The sequence below is a fragment of the Scyliorhinus torazame genome, chromosome 2, assembly GCF_047496885.1.
Source record: "Scyliorhinus torazame isolate Kashiwa2021f chromosome 2, sScyTor2.1, whole genome shotgun sequence".
Lineage (NCBI taxonomy): Eukaryota > Metazoa > Chordata > Chondrichthyes > Carcharhiniformes > Scyliorhinidae > Scyliorhinus > Scyliorhinus torazame.
Genome location: NC_092708.1, coordinates 388,524,232 through 388,550,245, shown reverse-complemented (window position 1 = coordinate 388,550,245; position 26,014 = coordinate 388,524,232). Strand labels below are relative to the sequence as shown.

At 46.9% G+C, this 26,014-nt stretch overlaps 1 protein-coding gene and 1 long non-coding RNA gene across 4 annotated transcripts in view; one reads left to right on the top strand and one right to left on the bottom strand.

The window, feature by feature from the left end:
• Positions 1-14,391, top strand: part of LOC140405517 (ribosomal protein S6 kinase alpha-5) — a 365,875-nt gene extending 351,484 nt beyond the window's left edge. For both annotated transcript variants that reach the window (XM_072494073.1, XM_072494063.1), the window contains one exon: positions 3,283-14,391. In XM_072494073.1, the coding sequence (XP_072350174.1) occupies positions 3,283-3,522 (240 nt within the window). In that variant the 3' untranslated portion in view covers positions 3,523-14,391. The remainder of the gene's footprint in view (positions 1-3,282) is intronic.
• LOC140405534 (uncharacterized) overlaps positions 5,144-26,014 on the bottom strand; it is a 116,877-nt gene continuing 96,006 nt past the window's right edge. Inside the window, exons 1-4 of one of the 2 annotated variants that reach the window (XR_011938634.1) lie at positions 22,424-22,537; positions 15,014-15,142; positions 11,955-12,090; positions 5,144-5,466 (exon numbers count right to left, since the gene is read on the bottom strand). This is a non-coding gene — a long non-coding RNA (uncharacterized lncRNA). Of the gene's footprint in view, positions 5,467-11,954; positions 12,091-15,013; positions 15,143-22,423; positions 22,538-26,014 lie in introns of those variants that run through there. The other variant, XR_011938633.1, reaches the window with a different exon arrangement.

Genomic DNA, 26,014 nt, shown 5'->3' with positions numbered 1-26,014 from the left:
ACTGAAGGATTTAATCTACTAGAACTTGTTCCCCAGCAGCTTCGGTACAGAAAGTGAAGGCTGCTGGGATGGCACCGTTACTTATACTCCGCCTGTCAGGGCAGAGCTACATAACAACAGCCAATGGTAAACTCCTGGGTTTAACCAATGGTCATCAGCCTCTTAGGTACCGCAATACCTGGTACTACCACATTCACCCCCTGTTAAAAAAAGAGTCCGACGGGGGCGGTGGCCAGTGGTAACAGTCGCCTTTAACATGGTATGATCAGGTATGGAGATACCGTGCTGTCGAGGATGTTTACAAAGTGTTTGTTCACCGTTAAAGTCACAGCGAAGCAATCAGTCGATCGGGTGGTCTGGTCGTCCTTCTGGAGCGTCTGGGCTTCGGTGGTGATTCTGGTGGGGGTCCCGGTGGTTGCGACTCCGGGAGCGTGGTTTCGGCCTCCCTGGCAGCTTCGTCACCCCTAGGCGGCGCTATTGGGGCAAAAGGTTGATGACGGTGGTTGTGGTCATGTCTGGGCAGGGGATGGCGAATGGGAACCGGGAGTACTCGTCAATCACGTTCAGGAAATCCTATGTTTCTCCCCGGTCTTTACCACCACTACTTGAGCTCTCCAGGGACTATTGCTTGCTTCGATGACCCCTTCCCTCAGCAGCCTTTGGACCTCTGACCTGATGAAGTTCCGGTCCTGGGCACTGTACCGCCTGCTCCTGGTGGCGACGGGTTTGCAATCCGGGGTGAGGTTCGCAAACAGGGAAGGCGGGTCGACCTTAAAGGTCGCGAGGCCGCAGACAGTAAGAGGAGGTATATGGCCGCCGAATTTAAAGGTCAGGCTTTTCAAATTGCATTGGAAGTCCAGCCCCAGGAGGGTAGCCGCGCAGAGGTGCGGCAGGACATACAGGCAGAAATTGTCGAATTTCCTGCCTTGGACAGTGAGGTTCGCTAGGCAGAACCCCTTTATCTCCACCGAGTGTGACCCGGAGGCCAGGGAGATCCTTTGGTTTACAGGGTGGGTAACAAGTGAACAGCGCCTTACCGTGTCGTGGTGAACAAAGCTTTCCGTGCTCCAAGAGTCAATCAGGCAAGACGTCTCGTGGTCGTTGATGAAGACCGTCGTTGTTGCTGTTGCGAGTGTCCGAGGTCGACTTTGGTCCAGTGTCACCGAGGCCAGATGAAGCAGTTGCGAGTTCTGATCGGGCAGCGTGTAGTCGGCCGTGCTGGGGGCCTGGGGCCCTATCCAAGATGGCGTCACCCATGGGTCACACATGGTGTCCGGGGATGAACAAGATGGCGGCGGGGATGGACAAAATGGCGGTGCCCACCCGTCCAGCGTGGTGTCTGGGGGGCAAGATGGCCATGCCCGTGGGTCGCACGTGGCCCTGGGATAGGGGGGTGGCGGTGAGCGCTGACCGGTCGGGGCCTGAAGGGGGGGTTGCCGCGGCGGTCCGGAGTCGCTGGAGACTGCGGCCACGGCGCGGGCCTGGCAGACCCCCACAAAGTGGCCCTTCTTGCCGCACCCTTTGCAGGCGACGGTGCGGCCGTGCAGCTCTGGCGGAGATGATTCGCCTGCCCGCAGAAGAAACAGCGGGGCCCGGCGGCGTTAGCGGGCCATCTCATAGCGCAGTCCTACGGGGTCAGGGGGAAGGTCTGTGGGGCTGCCGCTGGGGAGTGCCACGCAGCCCAGGGGGCCGCCGCGCGGTCGGGCGCATAGGACTGCGCGTTTTTGTAGGCAACGTCCATGGACCCTGCCAGGGCCCGTGCCTCTCTAAGTCCCAGGGTGTCCTTTTCTAGGAGTCTTCGGTGGATATCTGAGGAGCTCATACCTGCTACGAAGGCATCCCTGATTAAAAGTTCCGTGTGCTCGCTCCCCGAAACTTGCGGGCAGCCACAGTTTCGGGCCAGCACCAGTAGCGCCCGGTAGAAATCTTCCAACAATTTCCTGGGGCTTTGCCGTCTAGTTGCAAGCAGGTGACGTGCGTAGATCTGATTTACAGGGCGGATATAATGTTCTTTTTAGCAGTTTGATCGCGGCATCATAGTCCTCCGCCTCCTCGATAAGGGGGTAGACCCCAGGGCTGACCCTTGAGCGCAGGAGGTGCATTTTCTGTCCTTCTGAGGAGGTGCCTCCGGCCGTCTCGAGGTAGCCCTTAAAGCACGCCAGCCAGTGTTTTAATATTGCAGCTGAATTCTCCGCGTGGGGGCTGAATTGAAGGCACTCCGGTTTGATTCGGAGATCCAACCTTCCAGCTTAAGTCTAGTAGATTAAATTGATGCACGATCAATTACACTCAAGACAAAGTGATTTCATAACTGAAGGCTTTAATCTACTGGAACTTGTTCCCCAGCAGCTTCGGTACAGAAAGTGAAGGCTGCTGGGACGGCACCGTAGGCGGAGCTACGTAACAAGCCAATGGTAAACTCCTGTGTTTAACCAATGGTCATCAGCCTCTTAGGTACCGCAATACCGGGTACTCATAGAATTTACAGTGCAGAAGGAGGCCATTTGGCCCATCGAGTCTGCACCGGCCCTTGGAAAGAGCACCGTACCCAAGGTCAACACCACCCTATCCCCATAACCCAGTAACTCCACCCAACACTAAGGGCAATTTTGGACACTAAGGGCAATTTATCATGGCCAATCCACCTAACCTGCACATCTTTGGACTGTGGGAGGAAACCGGAGCACCCGGAGGAAACCCACGCACACACGGGGAGGATGTGCAGACTCCGCACAGACAGTGACCCAAGCCGGAATCGAACCTGGGACCCTGGAGCTGTGAAGCAATTGTGCTATCCACAATGCTACCGTGCTGCCCACTACCACAAGGGGGAGAGCTGACTGGTGGTGATTTAACCTGAGGATCACCGCACCTCAGACAAGAGGCAAGGTTGAGAAGGCAGGGCCGGTACAGGAATTGAACTCGCGCTGTTGGCCTTGCTCTGAGTCAGAAACCAGTCAACTGAACTAAACCCCAAACCCCACCAAACCACATTGCAGCCGTGCGTTCAGCTGCTGTAGCCCGGCCTCAACACTGAAACTCCCTCCCTTAACCTCTCAACTTCTCTCTCCCTCTTTAAAAGCCTCTTTAAAACCTTTGACCAAGCTTCTGATCACTTGTCCTAATGTTGTTTCATGTGGCTCAGTAACGTAGCATCTTTGGGATGTTTTGCTGTGTTAAAGACATTCTATAAATGCTGCTGCTGGAGTAGTTTCTCTCATGGCTAATGAAATGAATTATGCACATTGTTTTTTTTTCACTCTTTGTTTTATCTCTGCACAGGCGTTCAACAAATGCAAGAGGGAAGGCTTTTGCCTTCAGAATGTGGACAAGGCACCTCTGGCAAAAAGACGCAAGATGAAGAAAACCAGCACCAGCACTGAAACGCGGAGCAGCTCAAGTGAAAGTTCCCACTCCTCCTCCTCTCAGTCCCATGGCAAAACCACAAAAACCACAAAGCTACAGCCCAACAACCCAATAGACAGCAATAACCCGGACAGCATCTTTCAGTTTTCCGATTAAGCTGCTGCAGTCAACCTTTCACAACTTGAAAAAATTACATTTGTACATTTTTAATCGGGAATTTGACTTTCTCCTTTGAGGACCACAAGTTCTTCCAAGTGCTCCCCCTTCAAAATGCCTAAAATATTTTGTGCTTTTAAATTATTCCAAAACACATCTATATATAAAGAATTTATAAATAGTTCTGGACTTCCTCACATTATCAATTGATTGGTTTTCACTGGGGAATCCAAAATTAGGAGTGATAAATATGACAGCCACTATAAATCCAATCAGCAATTTAGGGGGAATCTTACTACCACGTGGAGTAAATGATGCAAGTAGAATAGATCTCTTTAAGGAGAGGCAAGATAAGCACACAAGAGAGAAAGAAATAGAAGGATATGCTGATGGAATTAGATGGAGAAGGGTGGGAGGAAGCTCCTGTGGACCATTAACACTGGCACAAACCAGTTGAACTGAGTGTCCTCTTCCTGTCCTGTGAATTCCATGTAGTATTTCTGTATTGGAAAAGGATAAAAGAGGTCCAATTTTTAAACAATTTAGAAATATTCTGGGGAGATAAAATCCCACAACTTGGCACTCATAGGGATTTTATTTACTTTTCTGTGTCTTTTTTTAAGTGTGAAAGAATTTCTGCAGCACACTAAAGTTATCGGGTGCACTTTTCAAAGAACATTCGCACATATTTCTGTCCTGCAGTTCCTACAAGGTACAAAGTAAGATGAAGGCGCTGTGTTTGGACTGAATCAAAAATAAGAAATATACTGTACAAACAGATCTACAGTGGATATAACATATGCAATCGAGATGTGCACATGGCTCAGATTTTTCACGTTATTTGCTTGCACTGTGTAACTTTAGAACCATCACCATTTTGCTTAGACTTTTTTTCAGACACTAGCTTTGTGTTATGCCGCATACCTGCTCAAGTGTAGCTGGACACAGGAATCGCCGATGGGAACACACAGTTTTTCCAGTACCCTCAACCCACCCACCACGGCCTTGCATCTGGCAGGTGGCATGTTTTCCAAAAGATTGATGGTGCACATTGGTTGCGCATTTCCTTAGTTGTTGATTGAGATGGCGTATGAAGGGAAAGAGGAAATCCATATTCCAAATGGGGGAGAAAATCAAAACTTTTTCTTTCTCCCTCAAAATGTAACTGTCACCAATTCTGACTTCTGCAGTGTTTTTTTTTTAAGTGTAATAATCAAGTAAGTGACCGATGTGGGCAATCTGAGTCCTAACACATCCTTTATATATATATATATATGTTCTATTTTTAGGGGCCAAATGAGAAATTTGCTTCTATATTGAAACAAAAGCATTAGATAGTAATGTGTGCTCTATGCCACGTGCTTTGTTATTTATGTATACTTTGGCATGTAGTCTGTTTATTTTTTTTTGCATGGATGATAATCGTGTAACCAATCTGTTAGTACAAGTTTAAAGAATTGTGTTGCAAACATTAATTTAACTCGTACTGCATCACAGTCAACAATTTGACATATTTCAAGATTTTGTCTGTAGTTGTGCTTTCTGAGTGACTGGTAATTAGTTAGCTGAGTGGTGCAGCCCACCACGTTCAGATTAATACAATTAATGCAAGAAATTCGGATTATGTAGCTCTGCATGAATTTTACTTCCTGTTTATGCAACAGAGAGACTCTTACAAGAAATGTGGGTTCAGTTGGATGGATTCTGTTTTCCTGTGAGCCTGTGCTAATAACTGCAGCTCAGGTGTTATCAAAACATTGTGATGAAGATGATCCACAGGAATCAAAGGGAGTAGAAAGTATGTGACTCTGTCTGGTCTGCAGAGGTTGCTATTTGACACTGTTGCTGCTTTTTGGTAGCGGGAAACGGACCTTCATAGCCCACTGTATTTTCCAACAGGAATGGAGTGGCTCTTCTGTGTGATCCTTGATTTCCCATTTTTGGCTGATAGCATTTACGCCGGAACATAAAAGGGAAGAAAGAAAGCTAATTACTGCAGATGCTAGAAACTGAAACATAAACATCACATGCTGGAATCACTAAACAGATCAGTCAGCATCTGTGGACAGAGAAACACGATTTGGGTCGATGACCTTTCAGGCAATCTGCAACATGAATCCCAAGTTCCTATCGAAAAAGATTCTCCCTGGCCTGATAAGTTTTTCCAGCATTTTCTGTTTTAATTACTGAATGTAAGAGATTTTTCTTTGTCAGCCAGGGAAAAACAGGGAATCTAAAAGGATTTTTAAATGATCTTGAAATTTATGGGATTTTGAAAGCCAGTTGTCTCTGACTACTTTTATGTGAATAGGAAATGTATAAGCTTTCAGAACCCATTATTTTATTAAGAAGAAAACTTGAGCGTCATGGTCCACAATCTTCTGACCAAATAAAGGGCCAAGTAACCTTTTGTATACTAATTTAACCTAGCCCACTAGCTGTCTTTCAAAGAAAAGCACAAATCTTTGTGCGAGTGCAATTGATTGATTGATGACTACATGCAATTGTTTACATCCTTTTTCAGTTGCTGGCTAGAGGAACACTGAAGGCCACGTATGGCTTGGAGTTGGAGACCGCTGACACAATTGGCCCTGGATTTCCTGGATCATATTTATGCAGAAATAATGGGCAGCTTTACACTGGTTTTAGCTCTGATCTTGTGGGCAGGAACTTTCCAGAATTTCCTTCGGCGGCCATTTGCCTACAGCTGGCATAAAACACGCAAATATGACAATAGGTGTACTAGCGATTTAACTGCTGTCTTCTGCCATGGTGCCTCACTTGATGCCCAATGCCTCGGCTCCTGCTCCTCTTCCATTATTACGCAGAACAGCACTAATGCCTGTTGGGAAGGACATTCCACCTGCTTCATCCTTCTGAAGGGGGGGTGGGTTGGTCTCCAATTCTATGTACACTGAGAATGACTGCATGTTGCCCCAGTGTAATGCAGGTTTTGGAAGAGAATCACTATCCATTATGCCAATGGCAGCTGACTTTGATCAGGTTGTACCCAATTCTTTGAATGTAAATCTATGTCAGCACATTATTCATCCAAATTCAGGAATACGGGGTGGAGCTGCAAAAATGAGAGGCAGAGGGTCTCAGCAGATGCACCCGGGGTAGAAAGGACAAACAATTGAGGAAACTGGCTGTTGGAGATGTTCCATAGTAAACTGGTTGAACATAGAACATACAGTGCAGAAGGAGGCCATTCGGCCCATCGAGTCTGCACCGACTCATTTAAGCCCTCACTTCCACCTTATCCCCATAACCCAATAACCCCTCCTATCCTTTTTTAGTCACTAAGGGCAATTTAGCATGGCCAATCCACCTAACTTGCATGTCTTTGGACTGTGGGAGGAAACCAGAGCACCCGGAGGAAACCCACGCAGACACGGGGAGAACGTGCAAACTCCGCACAGGCAGTGACCCAGTCGGGAATCGAACCTGGGACCCTGGCGCTGTGAAGCCACAGTGCTATCCACTTGTGCCACCGTGCTGCCCTACCGGTTGGAACCAATTGTGTGCAAATTTCCTCAGAAAAGATTCTGCATCTCTCATGCCATAATTACGCTGAAACGTTTCAGGATATTTGGGCCATTGTGTTTGCATTCTCTGGCTATGTTGCACTGTAGAATGGTATATTTCTACTTTGTGCATATGTTAATTCTATACTATTAGACAGTGTCTGGGGAGAGAAAGTTCCATCTTAAATGCCTTTTAATAGTGAGTTTTTAAAAATATATTTATGAGATTTGTTCAGCTTGGGAATTTGCTGGGTAAATAGAATCTCTGTATTGAAAGTGTCCAAGGTGCTGTAATGTGGAGAAGTGGCTGTCAATCAGTGGATTTCTGAATATTTGATGCATGGTTCAGACTGAATTCTACAATCTCTTCTAACTGCTATTTTCGTAGTGAGTTCAACATCTGCGATTAGACTTTGTAAATATTAACTTAAGCTACTGAACAGGCTGCAGTGTTGATTTTGATTTTGCACCCAGGTTAAATATGCAGCTGATAATTTGAAAGAGCTGCAGATCTTTCTTCAGTCTGTTTGAAACCATTTTTATTCGGAGCTGTGCATTCTTCACATTGCAGAATAATTCAAAGCATTTTCTCCCTACAGGTTTATACTGTTGAAGAAGTCAAGCTTGCATAGCAACAGATTTTACTGAATATACATGTTTTTGCATAGTTTGTAACACCCTGTATAATACTGACTTTTTCAAACGGCTTAAAGATTCAATTGAAATCAGAATATTGTTGTTATACGGCACTGCCATGTTGCTATATTTATTAGATATTTAAAGAATTTTAATGAGGGAAAATAATTCAACACTGAAGAATTTATTGCAACTTTCTAGCGACTTGTACTAATTTTTAAAAGTTGATAGCTTTATTCAGGTGAGTCAATGAAAGCTTCTAAGACATTTCAGAACTTTAAAGTCAACTTGTTTTAACTATAGCTCCTTAAAGGAGGTAAGCAAATACTCATTGCAGGTTTTTTTTGTGACAATTTTATTGGTTTTATTGTGTGTAGTGAGAATTGTCCCGCTGTGCAGATGTGCTATGAAATTAATGCAATTTAAAGTATCTATATTTACAACAAAAAAGTTTCAGTAAATATTATTGTGGATCAGTTGATTCCGCCTCCAGGAGGGAATGCTCCATGTAAGGATTGTACTTGCGAGAAAATGGCATTTGTTTTTTTCCTTGATTTAAGTGTTCAGTATTGATCCAAAGGAACAAAATAACATCTGCAACAAACTTAAAGCAACTAAAGCGTAGAAATTTCAATTGATGCCTTTTTCGTACAAATCCATACCACCATGGAAGGCTTACATCACATGAGGCAGCTCTTCAGTTCAGCGTGATTCCTGACAACTCTTTGCTAGAGTTATCCAAAACTAAAACCCATTGCCTCACACTCCACCGCACCTTCCTCCACCACTCCCCCACCCAACCTCCTCCCTTCACCAACCCCCTGACCCACCCAGGGTATCTGACCCTGTTTGGAAAGTTAATTAATTTTTCCTTAAAAGGTCCAATGCCATCTGCCTAAACGACTATCATTTTCATGCTTCCGTTGCCCTCAACATAAAGACATTTCTCCTAACACCTCTCTTCACTCAATTCATAATTATTTTACATTGTCAGCTCCTCAAGCTGTCAGTTTCATTGTCCTTACTATTACAGAGTCCCGGCCATGTTTCAGGTACTCTAATAAACGTTTAAAACCAGAACGTTAACTGAAATGTTCTTTTTTTAAAAAATATTTTATTGAGGCATTTATCATTTTAACATTTTAAACAACAGAGAAATCCAACACACACAAAAAACCCACAATAACATACCCAACTCTCCCAGCCCTAAACCTTAACTACCCGCACATTAGATTCCCTACCCTTATTCGTCACTTATATGCCACCCCCTTCCCTCCCCTTCCTGCTGATGGCCAATTCTCCTTGAAGAAGTCGATGAAGGCCTGCCACCTCCGAGCGAGCCCCTGTAATGAACCCGTTAAGGCAAACTTCATTTTTTTCTAGCCTAAGAAACCCTGACATGTCACTAACCCAAACCTCCGACTTCGGAGGCTCCGAGTCCCTCCATCCCAGCAAAATCCGTTTCCGGGCCACCAGGGAGGCAAAGGCCAAAGCTTCGGCCTCTCTCTCCTCCTGGGCTCCCAGATCTTCCGACACTCCAAATATTGCCACCTCTGGACTCAGAGTCACCCTTCCTTCCAGGACCTCTGACATGACATCTGAAAATCCCTGCCAAAATTCCCTCAGCCTCGGACACGCCCAAAGCATAAGTACATGGTTCGCAGGACTCCCCCCACATCTGTCCTCCACCTCCTCAAAAAACCTACTCATCCGGGCCACAGTCATATGAGCCCTGTGGACCACCTTGAACTGGATCAGGCTAAGCCTGGCACATGACGAGGATGCATTGATTCTCCTCCGGGCCTCCTCCCATAACCAACTTCCAACTCTCCTCCCAGCTCTTCCTCCCACTTCCTCTTCACCTCCCCAATTGGAACCCCTTCCCACTCCATCAGTTCCTTGTATATTTCCGAGACCCTCCTCTCCCCAACCCCTGTTTTAGACATCACCTTATCCTGTAGTCCCCTTAGTGGGAGGCAAGAGAAGCTCGTGACCTGCCTCCGAACAAAATCCCGTACCTGCAGGTACCGAAATCCTTTCCCACCCGGTAACTCAAACTCCCCCCTAGCTCCTCCAAGCTCGGGAAACCCTCCTCAATGAAGAGATCACCAAATCTCTCAATCCCTGCCCGCTGCCACCTCCCGAAGCTCCCGTCCAGCACCTCCAGAAATGTTCTTAACGTTCTTCCAGCCTTTTCTGTTCTTGTTCTAGATTTGTGCCAGTCTCATCTTGAATCTTTCACATTTATGGTCGAAGTCTAAATCCCATGTACAGTGAAATTAAATCACAGTAGTGGTGGAATAAATCCAATCATTTTTGACATTTAGACAACAATCTGGAGAATGATACATGATTGTCTGCTAATAGCTTTGTCCTGTTTTGCTTTTGTATAGTGCCTTTTTCCAAATAAATTCTCTCCGTGTGCATGGTAACTTTCCAAACAGTTCATTGTCTTCCACAATGAATATTGGTATGTTGTTGTACAGGATGAGTCCTGTTGGTATAGAAAGCAGTAATGAGGTATAAAGCATGCCTACTGACATGTACATTTTTGATCCCTGGTTGTTTATGGCTAGTCACGTAATCGTCACTGTTTAAAGTTAATCCTGTCTTTCACACTGCAGTTAAATTGCTGAATGTCAAATAATTGGAAGATTTTCATTTAAGTCTGATAATTGGTTGCTTTTAACCAGATTTCCTAATTGTTTTTACTTCACCTGTTGGGAAGGGAGGAGGATAAATGTGTCTGCAACCTAATTCCAGGATATTGCACATTTAATTGCAGTGTGAAGAGGGCTTAGAGATCTTCATGTTTTTTGTATGTGGGGAAGCTCTCTAACTATTGGAACATGCCCAGGGATCGCCCGTAAACGTTGCCACCCTGCGAGAGATCTGCAAAAGTTGACACACTCTTGAAGATCTTCCACAAATAGTGACAAATACTAACTTCTAAAATTCAGATTATAACTGAAAATTTCCTTCCAAGGACTTCAAAAGTAAGGAAAACAATGTTATCAGGATACTGGCTGGAATTCCCCTATCGTCGGGATTCACTTTTCCCATTGGCAGTGTACCCCCGCCATCGGGTTTCGCGATGGCATGTAGTGGTTTCAATGGGAAATTCCATTGACAAGTGGCGGGAAGATAGAATTCTCCCGCCAGCATTCCGCCGAGAAACACGAGGCTGGGAGAGCGGAGAATTCCGCCCACTGTTACTGCAGGAGACCGTGGGCAGGATTCTCCCTTCCGGGGGCTAAGTCCCCACGCCCGCCGGAAAACGGGTGGGAATCACTCCGGACTTTTTCCTAGAAAGTCCGGGATGACTTGCCATCCTCAAGGGGGCCAGCAGGGCCTCGGAGTGCGTCCCGCAGCTCCGGCTGCTGGCGGGGCCCTGCAGTTACGCCCACGCGGCCGCACATGCGCACGGCGGCTGTTCGCGCCGACCCCCGTGCAACATGGCGGCGCCCTACAGGTGCCTGGCGCAGAGGAACATTGGCCCCCTCCCCCGGAATGAGCGCACCCGCCGATCAGTAGCCACCGATCGCGGGCCTGACCACATGAAGGTCCCCCCGGAGTCTGATACCCCCCGCCCCCCACCAGGACAGCCCCCGCAGCCAGAACGGTGAGGTCCCGCCAGGTGGGATCACATGTGAACCATGCCGGCGGGCACTCGGCCCGTCGAGCAAGGAGAATCGCTATGGGGGGCCACCCCCGACGGGCACCGCGCCACTGGCGGCGATTCTCCGGTCGCCAGAGAATCGCGTGCCGGCGTGGGAGCCTATTTTGGGTAATTTTCCGCCCCCGCGCCGAGCGTGATTTCGGCACGGAGGGTTGGAGAATCCCGCCCCTTATTGTTGGACAGCAATGAAAATAATGTAATAGAAAATCAAGAAAATGCACAACACAGAATCCTTGGGACAATCCTTGTGGATTTCTGGCATTCCGTCAAAGAGCCTGATTTGAAAACATGTGTGCTTTGCAACTTCAAATCACGCTGTCATTTAGTGGGTGGACTGCAAACAATTATGGTGCATTAATACTAACCTGCAAAAATAATGCTTAGCCTGCAAGAAGACCTTTGAGCCTGTGAGTTTGTTTTGTTCTGATTACATACCAGAATGTTTTTTTCTCAATCAAGGGACAGCTGTTAACGTACAATAGATCTGTGTGCCAAGATTTTTTTTTACACACGCTTTAAGATACAAGAGCATTAGTTAATGGGATGTGTATACCTTTTGAAAAAGTGTGAGCAAATATTTACATAATTACCTGTACAAGTTTTTTCTTAGTGTCGAGATCCCCCAGGAATTGGGTATCGCGCTATCATAACTTTGTAATCTGGACAATGAGGCAGCTCGACTGTGGATGGTAGTGAGTGATAAGGCAGCATGACAAGGCTTGGACTCTGCGGGCAATATAATAATAATAATATGGCAAGCTGGTCAATTATGCTTATATACCTCAAACCTTTTGCCAAGGTGTGTGCTACTTTTGTATTCGCTTTTAGTTAAGCGGGATATTTCCCACTCGTGACAGTGAATTTCTGGCCTTCGTTAAGAGAGATCCAAACTTATGAGCGCGTTCCATTGAGTTTTGCACAAATCAAGGATTGACTGTGGACGTCACCTTGGAAAGAAATCCAGCAATTTTATGATACATTTACAAGTGGACCTCAGAAATTAATGTATGTTTCTCTTCTTCCGCCCTCCTAAATTATAATATAATGACTTGATTCAAAAACTTTTGAATTAAATCAGTCATCAGTCCATAGAGCATGATAAGTACAAGCACAGAGGCTATAGACAACAGGTCATTTGGCATAACGAACTGGAATTTTGTTTTTTATTATCAGCCCCACCTACCAACAACCTCACCACATCCCCAATCTCTTCTCTCTGGAAGCAAGGCTAGTTTTCTGAAGCCATTGATAATTGTCTGCTACAAGAGCAATCCCTATTAGCTTCTAAGAATACAGACTGTTATGGTGGGCAGAAAAACATATTGTGAATGTTGCAGGTAACGTAACATAATGAGGCTTTTTTTTTAATGCTAATCCCTGTTTTTCTTCAAGTTCCCAGCTTGGTACATTCAGAGTAAATAATACAAATTGAACTACATTACATTAGCTTCTTGCGGTAGGACTAAAGGAACAAGACCATTTTCACTGATGTATCATGGATCGCCCTACTTCCCCAACACCTTGAGCATTGAGGTTAAAAGCAAGCTACATAGCTGGAATTCCAAAATAATTATACTGAAAATGCACTGTGAGTCAGTTGGTGTGTGAAGGGGAGGGATGAGTTAGCTAATAATTAAGATAGGGGCAACTCGCAGAGCAGCCTCAAAAGGTTAACTTGCCTCTTTTTATTTCCCCCACTTTAATCTCCTGACTGACCTGTTGTGTATTTCGACCATTTCCTGGTATTACTCCGAGTTTTGAGTCATGTGGCACCTTTCTGCTTGGGGAGAGCAATGCTAAGCCTCCCACACTTGTACTATTCTGCATGCTATGCTGTAGGCCTGTTTTACCTCTACAGGAAAAGAGTGGCTCTGTTATAGAGATCCTGAATGAGTTGCCTGCGTTGACCCATAGAACTTGGTGAGAGCCTAAAAACTAGGGAGAGAAAATCACCAGCAAAATTATCTCTCTGCCCCAAACTAGCAACTACCTAAGATTTCCTAAGTCTGCACATAGCTATTGGAATAGGCTCACCAAACAAGGATATAGAAATTTTAATCAGATGAAAGATTTTTTTTAAATTGTGGATTTGTAACAGTATTTGATAGAAGAAAGTTTTTCAAAATTTTAAAGGTGCGGGAGCTACAATGTGAATAACTGTTGTACTTGTTTAATATGGCTTGATGTATTTGACTTGAGAATAATTCCTATTTATATATTATATATATTTCACACACATTGCTGTTGTAACAGGGACAAAAAGACTCACAGCAGTTTTTGTGTGTCGTACAATATTTCTCCCTGTATAAGTTAAGCTACACACTGTGGAAATCCTACTAGCAGTTAATCACTTTATGCAACACAAGACCGTACTCGTACGTTAGATATCCAATAGTCTGTTCAGAACTAGTCTCTTTTTTTTCTAGCTGGGCTAGGAATTGAAAGTGTTGAAGCATTTAGAATTTTTGCAACATCGAGTTGATAGCAAAGGTTTTTAAAACAAAAAAATGCCAAAGTATCGAATTCTCGCCCCTCACTGTACATAATCCACTCAGCCATAGAGAGAATTATCAGCTTGTTATATAAACTGATTAATTATGGTGGTGGTTTGTAGAGGTGATGTGGGTTTTATAATATGGTTTATTTATTGCTGAGATGCTATCCAAATCAAGAGTATTTTAATGGTGCAGGGAAGGGTAGAATTTGTAAACTGGGTGTCGGAAGTTAATCCTAATGGAAACAACCTTTCCTATGCTTTAGGGAATTTACTGAATAAGTTGTATCAACTTAACAACTTGTGTTGGACGATGGGGAAAATTGTGCTTTGTAAACTACTGTAATGCTATTTTAAGAAGTGACGCAGTGTTTGGCATGTACTAATGTGCTTGCTTCAGTTTTATTCAGTTTAAGTATAGGATTACTATTGAAACCAAGGGCTCACACTTTCAGAGACATTTTGTGTGATTAAATGTACTTGTTACTGTCTGTCTTTTGAACTGAAATAAACTTGCCAATAGTATGAAAGAACCGAATTGTTCTTTTTTGCAGAATAAATTTGCCTGTCATTGTTTGTGATACCGAAAGCTGATTTGGCAGCTCTGCTGGTGGCTCAATGGACAGCTGCACAGACAAATATGCTACTGAGCCATTCGTGCACAAGAACCAACAAGAGCCACATGTCATCTCTTTTATGTGGCCTGTTATATGTTATCTTTTTAATATGGTCTGCCATATTAAATGCCACTCAGGCACGTAACTGGACAGCGGTAGGTCTTCCCCAGGATCAAGGACTCCGGTGGAAGAAACCCTGCCCGCTGAGAGCTGCTGGTCAATCAGTTCCATTGAATAGCAGCACCACTGGGGTCATCGCTGGATCCCAGGCCACAGGTCAGTGATGGTGGAGTCGGCAGCAAGGACAGGGCACACCCTCTCCCCCATCTCCCAATACCAGTTTCCTTGATCAACTATTGTGCCTTGGACTTAAATACCCGCCTGATTAAATGTCACCCACCCCCCTCCCCACAAACACATCACGGGGGAAGGAATAATATTCCGTCCCCTAAAACAACCAGATTGTTTACTGCTGTCTTTCAGGGAAGAAAATCTGCCGTCCTAAAGCGGTCTGACCTACACATGAACCCAAACTCACAGCAATGTGGTTGACTTTTAACTGCCCTCTGAAATGGCCCAAGAGTGCCACTCGGGTGTGCTTCAAAAACATGACGACGACAATTAGAGATGGGCAATAAATGCTGGCTTTGCCAGCAATGCACAGATCCTGCAATTGAAAAAGATAAAAAAACAAAATCAGTTTTAAAAGCAATTTCACCCTGTCAACTATTTTGACTGAAAACGAAAGCAACTTCACAGATATCAAAGAAAGCCAAAATCATGCCGAAACCATGAGGTGAAACATCTTGATTGTAATTAGATTAGTCAAGTTGTGACTGATGTTACTGGACATCCAATTATCAGTCATTATCACCTCCTTAAGATTCTATAATGTTTCAGCAGCTGTTTAATTTTGCTGATTGATGGGAATATTTAACTAAATATGGAACTCAAGATTTTTAAAATTCATTTACGGGATGTGGGTGTCGCTGGTTAGGCCAGCATTTATTGCCCATCCCTAGTTGCCCTTCAGAAGGTGGTGGTGAGTTGCCTTCTTGAACCACTGCAATCCCTGAGATGTAAGGACACCCACTGTGCTGTTAGGGAGGGAGCTCCAGGATTTTGCCCCAGCGACATCGAAGGAACGCCATTTTATTTCCAAGTCAGGGTGGTGAGTGACTTGGAGGGAACCTCCAGGTGGTGGGGCACCCAGGTATATGCTGCTCTTGTCCTTCTAGATGGTCAAGAGTTTGGAAGATGCTGTCTGGGGAACCTTGGTGAGTTACTGCAGTGCATCTTGTAGATGGTACACACGGCTGCCACTGGTCGATGGTGTGGAGGGTTTGAATGTTTGTGGAAGGGGGAGCAATCCAGCTGCCTGCTTTGTCCTGGATGATGTTGAGCTTCTTGAGTGTTGATGGAGCTGCACTCATCCAGGCAAGTGGAGAGTATTCTATTATACTCCTGACTTGTGCCTTGTAGATGGTGGACAGGCTTTGGGGGGTCAGGAGGTGAGTTACTTGCCATAGGAATCCTAGCCTTTCACCTGCCCATAGTATTAATATGGCTGGGTCCAGTTCAGTTTCTGATCAATGGGAACCCCCAGGATGTTGACTGGGGGATTCGGTGATGGTAATGCCATTGAATGTCAAGGTGCAATGGTCAGATCCTCTCTTGTAGGAGATGGTTATTACCTGGGACTTGTGTGGTGTGAATGTAACTTGCCACTTGTCAGCCCAAGCATGGATATTGTCCAGGTCTTGGTGCATTTGGACATGGACTGCTTCATTGTCTGATCAGGAAGGAACAAGTTTAGATCAGGAAGGAACAAGTTTCATCGTTGGACTCAGTCAGTCTCACATGGGATTGTAGTAGGTTGGAGATGTCTTGAGTTTTTGTGGGGGGGGTGGGTGCGTGTGGTGAGGTGGGGAAAATTGCTAGCCAGATTCTCACAAACGATTGTTATCCAGGGATTGCTGGAAAAACAGATGGATGGGGCGCAATTTAACGGCTTAAGTGAGAGCGCAACAAGGCTGTTTATTCATGGGAGAGGCCAAAAACAACAACCGTGCCGGGCGCCAATCTGTTTGCAATCTAACTGGCCCATTCCCGTTTGCAAAATCAGAAACCCGGCATAACATGGTGAGAAACCAATAATCATTATTTAATCCCAATCTCCATACAATTAAAGGGAGCGACCTCCTATCTAACGGTCTCCCGTGATCTAACGGCCCCCCAGCAAGTGGTTACGCAGACACCGATTAGTACTCCTTTTTAAAAATGTGAAGCTGGCGGAAGGGCTGCTGCGAGGATCTGAGGAGGTGAGTAGCCATTTTCGCTCCCTGGCAATGAGCCCAGGGTACTGAGGTTGCTACTGCAGTGGTCAGAGGGGACTGGGGGGGAATCCCCGGGGGCTCAGCCTCGGTCAGGGTGGACCGTCATCGGTGGGGGAAGGGGAGTGCGGAGCGGGGGGGGGGGTTGGCCGCCCATGGCCTCGGTTGGGGGAGGGGGCAGTGGTGGGGGTGGGTGCCTCAGCGCTCGTGGGTCCACCATGCCAACACCTGGACTGCATTGGTCTGTTCCGGGGGGTTACGCCTGCCCCACCAACCATCCATAACTCCCACTGACCATGGAGGCCTCGGGCATTGCGGCTGAAGGCTAATTGGGAATTGGCAATCATAGGTGAGCACCTCACACCTCCCGAGTGGATTCCTGTGGGTAGGCGTGCCAAGTAGCAGTTACTATGTAGAACGATGCCCTGTTTGCCCGGGCAAAACACTATATAACTTTGACATGGACCATGCCCAACAAGATGCCCGGGCAGCAGGATTCTCCGCCATCGCCAGGATGCCCCAGGCCCAGGGGCTAATAAATGGCAAGCATGTGCCTAGCGCGCGGTGGCAATCTGGGCGTGTCCGACGTCAGGAAGGTGCTCTGCTTCCTGAACATCCATCTTGTATGTGACCACCACATGAGGAGTATGCATGTGTGTGCATGTTTCCCAGGGAGTGTGCACAAGAGCTGCATTCTGGGGCAGTTGGACATCCCTGGCCCCTTAGAGGACTCCACCAAGGTGGCCAGTTGGCTCTTGAAGGATAAGGGGTATCCACTTAGGACTAGGCTGATGACACCATTGACCGATGCGGAGACCTGATACAACGAGACCTATGCGGCCACCTGGTCTGTCATTGGGAGGTGCATCGGACTCCTCAAAATGTGTTTCCGATGCCTTGACCGCTCTGGTGGTGTTCTGCAGTACATCCCCCATAGGGTCGTCCGCGTTGTGGTGGTCTGCTGTGTCCTCCACAACTTGCAGCGGGTTGGAGATGGAGGGGGAGGAACACGTGGCCACCTCCGAGGATGAGTACGAGGAGGTGCCAGACCAGGACGGGCAGGACGAGTATGGGGAAGACCTGCAGAACCAGCCAGAGGATGGGGGATGGGAGTGGCAAGGGTCTGGCAAACTCTGAGGGCCTGGGGTGCTCACATTCCCGCCTCCTTCGCATAGGACGTGGCCGTGTCCATCATGCCCCCTTTCCCAACCGCCCCCTCGCCCATCCCTCTATCTTTCACCTTCCACCCTTTTACCATCCTTCCCTCCCCATTTCCCATCCTCCCTCGGTCTGTGTAATATCACTCCAGAGTGATGGGACTGTGTCAGCACTGACCGTCACGGTCGAGGGCAGGGTGGGGGGGGGGGTGATGATAACCCGCGGAGAGCTGAGAACTGGTGCTCCTTATTCAATGCCATAGTCTGACCCCTGCCTGTCTGCTGAGTGCTCGCTCACACCCACCACCTGCATGTGATATGCCGGGGCGAGGGGGGGGGGGGTGGCAGAGAGGGAGGACTCCAGGGCCTCCATGTCCAGGGAGATGGGGCATGGGATTGGTGCTCGGCCCGCAGTGCGGAGGAAAGTGCCAGAGGCGTCATATTGGTTGAGGTCAACAGATTTTAATCATTAACAGAAGTGTCCCAACTGCCCCACTCCCAGATACACCTCCCAGCCTTCGCCCCCAACACACCCTCCCCATTACCCCCCACCCCGCAGTGCCCTCACAATGACCCTTGACGTGCTTGGCTGCCCGTGCTCTACCGCTGCGTCCAGGTGTGTTCCAAGGATGCACATCTGAGATGGAGACACCTTCTGCCTACTGCATCCCTTGGCCTACGAATCCCCTAGCGGGCATCCTCTGGGGGCTCTGGGGCCAGAGGGCCCCGGCGCACTTGCCAGCGTCACATGCCTCACCGTGCCACAATGTACCAGGTGCTGACTGCGGGACACGCCGTTGACGGGGGTAGAATCCAGTGTGCTAATGGCCACCATCGCCACTCTGTAGGATGGCTCCGGGTCGACACCCAGTGCCCCTCCTCCCGGTTGGTGCCCATAGGGCCCTGGGGGTCACCTCAGAAAGGACCCAGCTGCCCCTGCATCATCTGACTTTGTCAGCCCTGGCGGCTCCCGAATGACAGCGTGGTGTCGACGTCCTTGGTGACGCTCCTCAGTGACTTAAACATGCCCTGCAGCATCTCGGCAATGCCCACCTGAGACTGGGATATGCCCCGCAGCACCTCATCAAGGTGCTAATTGATTCCCCAAAGTGTTGTTCACAAGTATTGAAGATCAATTTGAATTTTTTTAGGTAAGCACATACAGGAGACAGGGGGCACGATTTAATGGATACATTTCTGTGTCAATTTGGGTGTGATTGCTGGGGTATTTCTCGACGGTTGCGGTGGCAAGATCGCAGCCCGTATTTAACGACACTTAGTGCCAGAAATGAGCCCGACGAGCTTCTCGCCATTACTGACTGTCTTGCCTTCTGATTCGGCAGACTCGTGCCTCAGCGTCTCGCCACTAACTAGAGGGAGCTGCTTTTTTAAAAAACATTTTATTAAGGCATTTATGATTTTAGAACAATACAAATAGAAATGTACACATAGTTCAGTGCATAACACACCCCTAAATCTCCCCTTGTTCCCGCCTACTCTAAACACAAAATAGCCTAACTCACCCCTACCCCCTAACCCCCCCGCCTCTTATCGAATCTGCTGACAGTTTAGATTTCTCCGAAGAAGTCGATAAACGGCTGTCACCTCCGGACGAACCCTAACGTTGATCCTCTCAGAGCGAACTTAATTTTCCCAAGTCTGAGAAACCATGTCACTAACCCAAACTCCTGATTTTGGGGCTTCGAGTCGCTCCACGCTAATAAGGTCCGCCTCCGGGCTGCCAAGGAGGCAAAGGCCAAAACGTCAGTCTCTCTCGCCCCCTGGGCTCCCGGGTCTTCCGACACTCTGAAAATCGCCACCTCTGGACTCGGCGCCACCCTTGTTTTTAGTACCGTGGATATGACCTCCGCAATTCCCTGCCAGTATCCCTTAAGCTTCGGGCATGCCCAAAACATATGGACATGGTTTGCTGGCCCTCCCGCACACCTCATACACTTGTCCTCTATAAGGGAGCTGCTTTTAAGCGCTCCCTCACCACTCACTCCCAGTCAACACACCAGCATGGCAGTGCTCCTCGCTTTGGTGATGTCGACCTGACCAAGCTTCTCGACGCCGTCGATGAGAGACGGGATATCCTGTTCCCCAGAGGGGGTTGGAGGACCAGCAGCAGTGGCAGCGGCGATCAGTACGGGAAATATGACAAAGAGGACCAGCCTCCAATGGCGAAAGAAGACCAACAGCCTCCACCAAGCTGGGGTGGCAGGTAGCACAGTGGTTAGCACTGTTGCTTCACAGCTCCAGGGTCCCAGGTTCGATTCCCGGCTTGAGTCACTGTCTGTGTGGAGTCTGCACCTTCTCCCCGTGTCTGCGTGAATTTCTTCCGGGTGCTCCGGTTTCCTCCCACAAGTCCCGAAAGATGTGCTGTTAGGTAATTTGGACATTCTGAATTCTCCCTCTGTGTACCCGAACCGGCACCGGAATGTGGCGACTACGGGATTTTCACAGTGACTTCATTGCAGTGTTAGTGTAAGCCTGCTTGTGACCATAAAGATTATTATTATTATAAAGTGGACAAGTTCACATTTTCCTACATGGTTCTCCATCTTCAGTTTTTTTGTCCTCTCACTTAACCTGGGCTGGTTTAGCACACTGGGCTAAATCACTGGCTTTTAAAGCAGACCAAGGCAGGCCAGCAGCACAGTTCGATTCCCGTATCAGCCTCCCCAAACAGGCGCCGGAATGTGGCGACTAGGGGCTTTTCACAGTTAGTTCATTTGAAGCCTACTTGTGACAATAAGCGATTTTCATTTCATTTCATTTCACCTTCCAACATCTCTTTGTCCACTCTCTCAACTCCTCTTGACAACTTTTATAGGATTGGATTGGATTTGTTTTTTGTCACGTGTACCAAGGAACAGTGAAAAATATTTTTCTGTGAGCAGCTCGACAGATCATTAAATACATGAAAAGAAATGAAAATAAAAAGAAAATACATAATAGGGCAACACAAGGTACACAACTACATAACACCGGCATCAGGTGAAGGACACAGGGATGTACTATTAATCAGGTCAGTCCGTAAGAGGGTCGCTTAGGAGTCTGGTAACAGCGGGGAAGAAGCTGTTTTTGAATCTGTTCGTGCATGTTATCAGACTTTTGTATCTCCTGCCCGTTGGAAGAGTGAGTAAGCCGGGTGGGAGGGGTCTTTGATTATGCTGCCCGCTTTCCCCTGGCAGCGGGAGGTGTAGATGCAGTCAATGGATGGGAGGCAGGTTTGTGTGATGGACTGGGCGGTGTTCACGACTCTCTGAAGTTTCTTGCGGTCCTGGGCTGAGCAGTTGCCATACCAGGCTGTGATGCAGCCCGATAGGATGCTTTCTATGGTGCATCTGTAAAAGTTGGTAAGAGTTAACATGGACATGCCAAATTTCCTTAGTTTCCTGAGGACGTATAGGCGCTGTTGTGCTTTCTTGGTGGTAGCGTCGACGTGGGTGGACCAGGACAGATTGTTGGTGATGTGCACACCTAGGAATTTGAAGCTGTCAGCCATCTCCACCTCGCCACCATTGATGCAGAGAGGGGTGTGTACAGTACTTTGCTTTGTGAAATCAACCACCAACTCTTTCGTTTTGCTGGCATTAAGGGACAGATTGGTGTTGTTGCACCACTCCACTAGGTTCCCGATCTCCCTCCTGTTTTCTGACTCGTCGTTATTCAAGATCCGGCCTATCTATCGTATTGTATTTGTGTCATCAGCAAGTTTGGCTACCATGCATTCAGTCTCTTCATCCAAGTCATTGATTTAGATTACAGTGGTTGAGGCCCCAGCACAGATCCCGTGACACTCAACTAATTACAGCTTGCCAACCTAAAAATAACCAATTTATCCCTACTTTCAGCTACCTGTTAGCTAACCAAAATCCGTGCTAATATCTATGCCCCCTACACCATGAGTTTTAATTTTGTGTGGTAATCTTTAATGTGGCACCTTGTAGAAGTTTAGAAAATAGGAGTATGAGTAAATTATTTGATCCTTTGAGCCTGCTATACCATTCAAAATGATCATAACTGATCATCTATCTCAATGCTATACTCCCCCGCTCGACCCATACCCCTTGATGTCTTTAAAGTCCATGGACTAGATTTTCCGCAGAGGCAGCTCATTATTGGTTGGCAGTAGGATGTTCTGGTCCTGCCGTTGTCAATGGGGTTCCCTGTTGAATGCACCCCTCACCGCTGGGAAACCTGTGGTGCGGGTGTGCCATCGACAGGACTCGAAGACCAGGCCTAGAAGTCTCTCTATTTCCTTCTTAAATATATTCAGTGACTTCATGTTCTAGAACAGTGTTTTTCAAACTTTTATTCCTGGGACCCACTTTTACCAACCAGCCAACCTTCACGAATTACGCCGGTCGACCCTCTCAACCTCTCTCGACCCGCCGGCCGACCCCCGCGGCCCACGCCGGCCGACCTTCGCGCCACGCGATTTTCACTTACCTTTAATGTGTCAGGAGAGCCTGCTTGGTCGTCACAATGTCACTTGCTTTGTCATTTAATGTTACATTTCTGCTAAGGACTTCAGCTGATGATTTAAGTTCTCGCTGCATCCTTCGAAAAAAAATCAAAAAGTTTGTTCTCGAACTCGCCATGCTTTAGTCTTCAAATGCCTTTGATGTTTTGAGGGTTTTAAACTTTCATTTGCCAGTACTGTTATGGGCCAGGGTTTAGAGAATCCCAAAGTGTTTCATTGAGTTCACCTGACCCACAACTTTTACTAGATTGTGGTGTGGGGAGCACACGGCCCACTCTACAGGTGTGGTACAGCAGAAATGGAAAAGTATTTTTTAAAGCAAAACAATGTTTATTCTATGAACTCAAGTTAACCTTTTTAAAACATACAGTGAACATCTTAGCAACCATTAATTCAAATACAACCCCCCAAAGAATACAACACTAAGTAATTCTTACTTTCCTTTTAACATCCGTAAGACTTAAAAACACCTTTTTACAGAAAGACATCAGGCTTAACTTCACTACTGAGAACAGTTACCATGTTGAAATCAGCAAATGGACACTCATAAGCTTGCAGAGATTCACACACATCCTGCTGTGATTGCAGCTTCTCCAAAACTAAAATGAAGCCAAACCCACCCTGCAGCAAAAAGCCTAAAGCGAAAGTAAAAAGCTGACAGACAGCCCAGCTCCACCCACTCTCTGACATCACCCATTTCTTAAAGGTACACCCACTACAGTTATTCTATAAAAACACCCATTTCTTAAAGGTACTCTCACTACAGATATTTATATACACACCCATTAATAAACACCCATTTCTTAAAGGTACTCTCACATGACAGTACCTCCTTGCATTATAACACACATGGGCTTTGCAGCCTGATTTGCATTGGCACAATTAACAAAGCCATACCTCAAGACATCATCTCTATACTGCTTTGTTCCCAGTTTCCTTTTTTCTTTCTTTACAACAATCCATCTTCAGTTCTTCACAGTCCTGCTGCTTGCTGGCTCACAGCGAGAAAATGGAGGAATCTTTCCTCCATGATTGCATGCCAAAATCACGGATGTACAGGGCGTATGACATCAGTGTACATGCCAGGGGGGTGACCTGCTCTCTGCTGCCGCTTCTGGCCGGAATACTGCATTGTGCTATTTAAAAGCCGTTCGCAGTTGGTATTCTCAATTTAAAAGCCAATCACGGCCAATGGGCGCTTCTCTCGTGATTGGGAACGCCGCAACCGTCCCAACACCCGCCCGTGATCCACCTGTGGATCGGGACCCGAGCTTTGAAAAGCCCTGTTCTAGACCCCGCCCCTCCCTTGCTCAGCCAGAGGAACAACATCCCTGCATCCAGTGTGTTCAGTCCTATCAGAATTATATATGTTTCAATTAGGTCCCCTCTCATTCTTCTAAATTCCAGTGAATGCTGGCCCCGTCAACCCAATCTCTCCTCGTACGACAATTCTGCTAAAGACCATTTAGATCCGAACTTTAGCTGTGTTTCTCTCCGCAGATGCTGCCAGACATTTTCTGTTTTTTATTTCAGATTCTCAGCATCTGTGGTATTTTGCTTTTATTAAGTCAGGATCCAGTTTACCAGTTCTGCGACTCATGTGGATGTTAAAGATCCTTTAGTTCTATTTAAAGGGTGACCAGTCCCTTTAGAAACCTCAAACTGAGCATTGTGTCCAGTTCTGGGATCATACTTCAGGATGGATATCAAGACGTTGGAAAAGGTCTAAAATGGCTGATTCCCTATTAATTTGGCCAAAACCCGATTTAAAATGGCTAACCGAAAAGGCTGATGGGAAAAGCAGCCAACAGGACACAAACGGACAGCTGCAGACAGAATAGCGTATTCGGCTCTGGGGAAGTCGGCCCAGACCGATACTCAAGACTCAAGCAGCACATCAACCCAGACATCTGCAGTTTAATCGGCTATCCCCGGGAACAATTGCAACATATTAGCAATTGAATGCCGGGCCAGACCTGTCGGCGCCTGCAGTGGCCGAAACAAAGACAGGTGAACAACCACCCCCCCGATCGAGGAATCGCCCCATTATTGGAGCATATTGAACCCAGTGATTGGGAACAAGTCCAATCACTTGGGACTCAGGGTCAAGGGCCGCCCCGAGAGGCGGGAAGCCCCTGGGCCCTATAAAGTGAGGGGCCAAGTTCAGATCTCTCTCTCTCTCTCCCTTCTTCACCTGCTCGCAACCTTCGCAAGAACCTTCAACAAAGAACCGTAAGTCTGACTCCGGCAATCGCTACCCGATAGAGATTCCTAGCCATCGACCCGTATCAGCCTTTTGAATCCCGCAGGCCAGATCCAATTCGATAAACTATTTGTTTCCCTGACCTGGTGGGCCATCTCCTAAAGTTAAGTATTGGCCAGTAGTGGTAGGTTTTGATATAGATAGTAGGATTATTGTGTAAGTATCGATTGCTGTACATAATAAATGACTGTTGATTTCAATCTTACTAAGCGGTGTGCTGACTTATTAATCATAACTCGAGCTTGAACCACGTGGCGGTATCAGAAAGATACCTGGCGACTCGTGAGCAAAGGTGACATAATCAGAGCTAATAAAACTAAGGCTAAAAAGAGCAACATAATTGGCGACTCCGCCGGGACCCGACATAGAAGTGGAAAACCACTCCGGGAGAACTCCAGAAATTTGAATAGAATCCAATCGGAAACAAAAAAAAAGACCCACAAGTGTTCAAGCAGTTCTGGTTAATAATTCACAATTTGGAAGTGTGTGTATGCATGTGTAACTAACAGGGTTATAAGGTAAAACTGATAGATTTTTGTTGCGTCAAAACTGTCGGAAGTCGGTATTTTCGGAAATTTGCGCAAGCCGTACCCGCATCTACGACACCACCTTAGCCCCCTGTTCCAAATTTGAAAGTAGCAAGCAGATAAGCGAGATGGCCATGCAGGCAATGCAATGCCTCATGAACCCCGAAGAATTTGCGGTCGCACCGATCAGCAGCACTAAAGTGGGACAGTGTCCCATTTGGGAAGTGGAAATTTGGAAATTTCTACAGGGCAAAGGATGGCCCGTGTGGAGTGGTGTCTGTAATAATGACGACTCAGGTCCCGGAAGTATAGGGCATACTTGGTGGGAGAACATGAGTGAAATTCATAAGAAAAGCTTAGCAAAAGCGTGCAAGCCGATGGCAATCGTGTCCTGCATGGCACAATTGCGAGGCACAGAGGAGGTCGTCAGGACGCTCCGAAAATAAATAGAAGGCATACATTGAATGAGTAAAATCGATGTATGCGAGATGGAAAAAGAGAACCTTGAATTGAAAAGGCAGTTAGAAGCCAAGGACGAAGAGGTGGCTGACGCCAAACGGGGTCACCAGTCTTGTCTGGTGCATTTAAGCAGTTTTCAATCCCAGTATGAGAAGGCTTATCAGGACACGCAGCGTGCCGTCCTGGTTAAGAAAGAGACAGAGAAGCAGGTGGAGACACTACAGAAGCAATGTAGTGATCTCAAGGCAGCCTTGAGAGCGCTCCACGCTGCAACCACGGAACAAAGGCAGAGTACCTTAGACCATGCG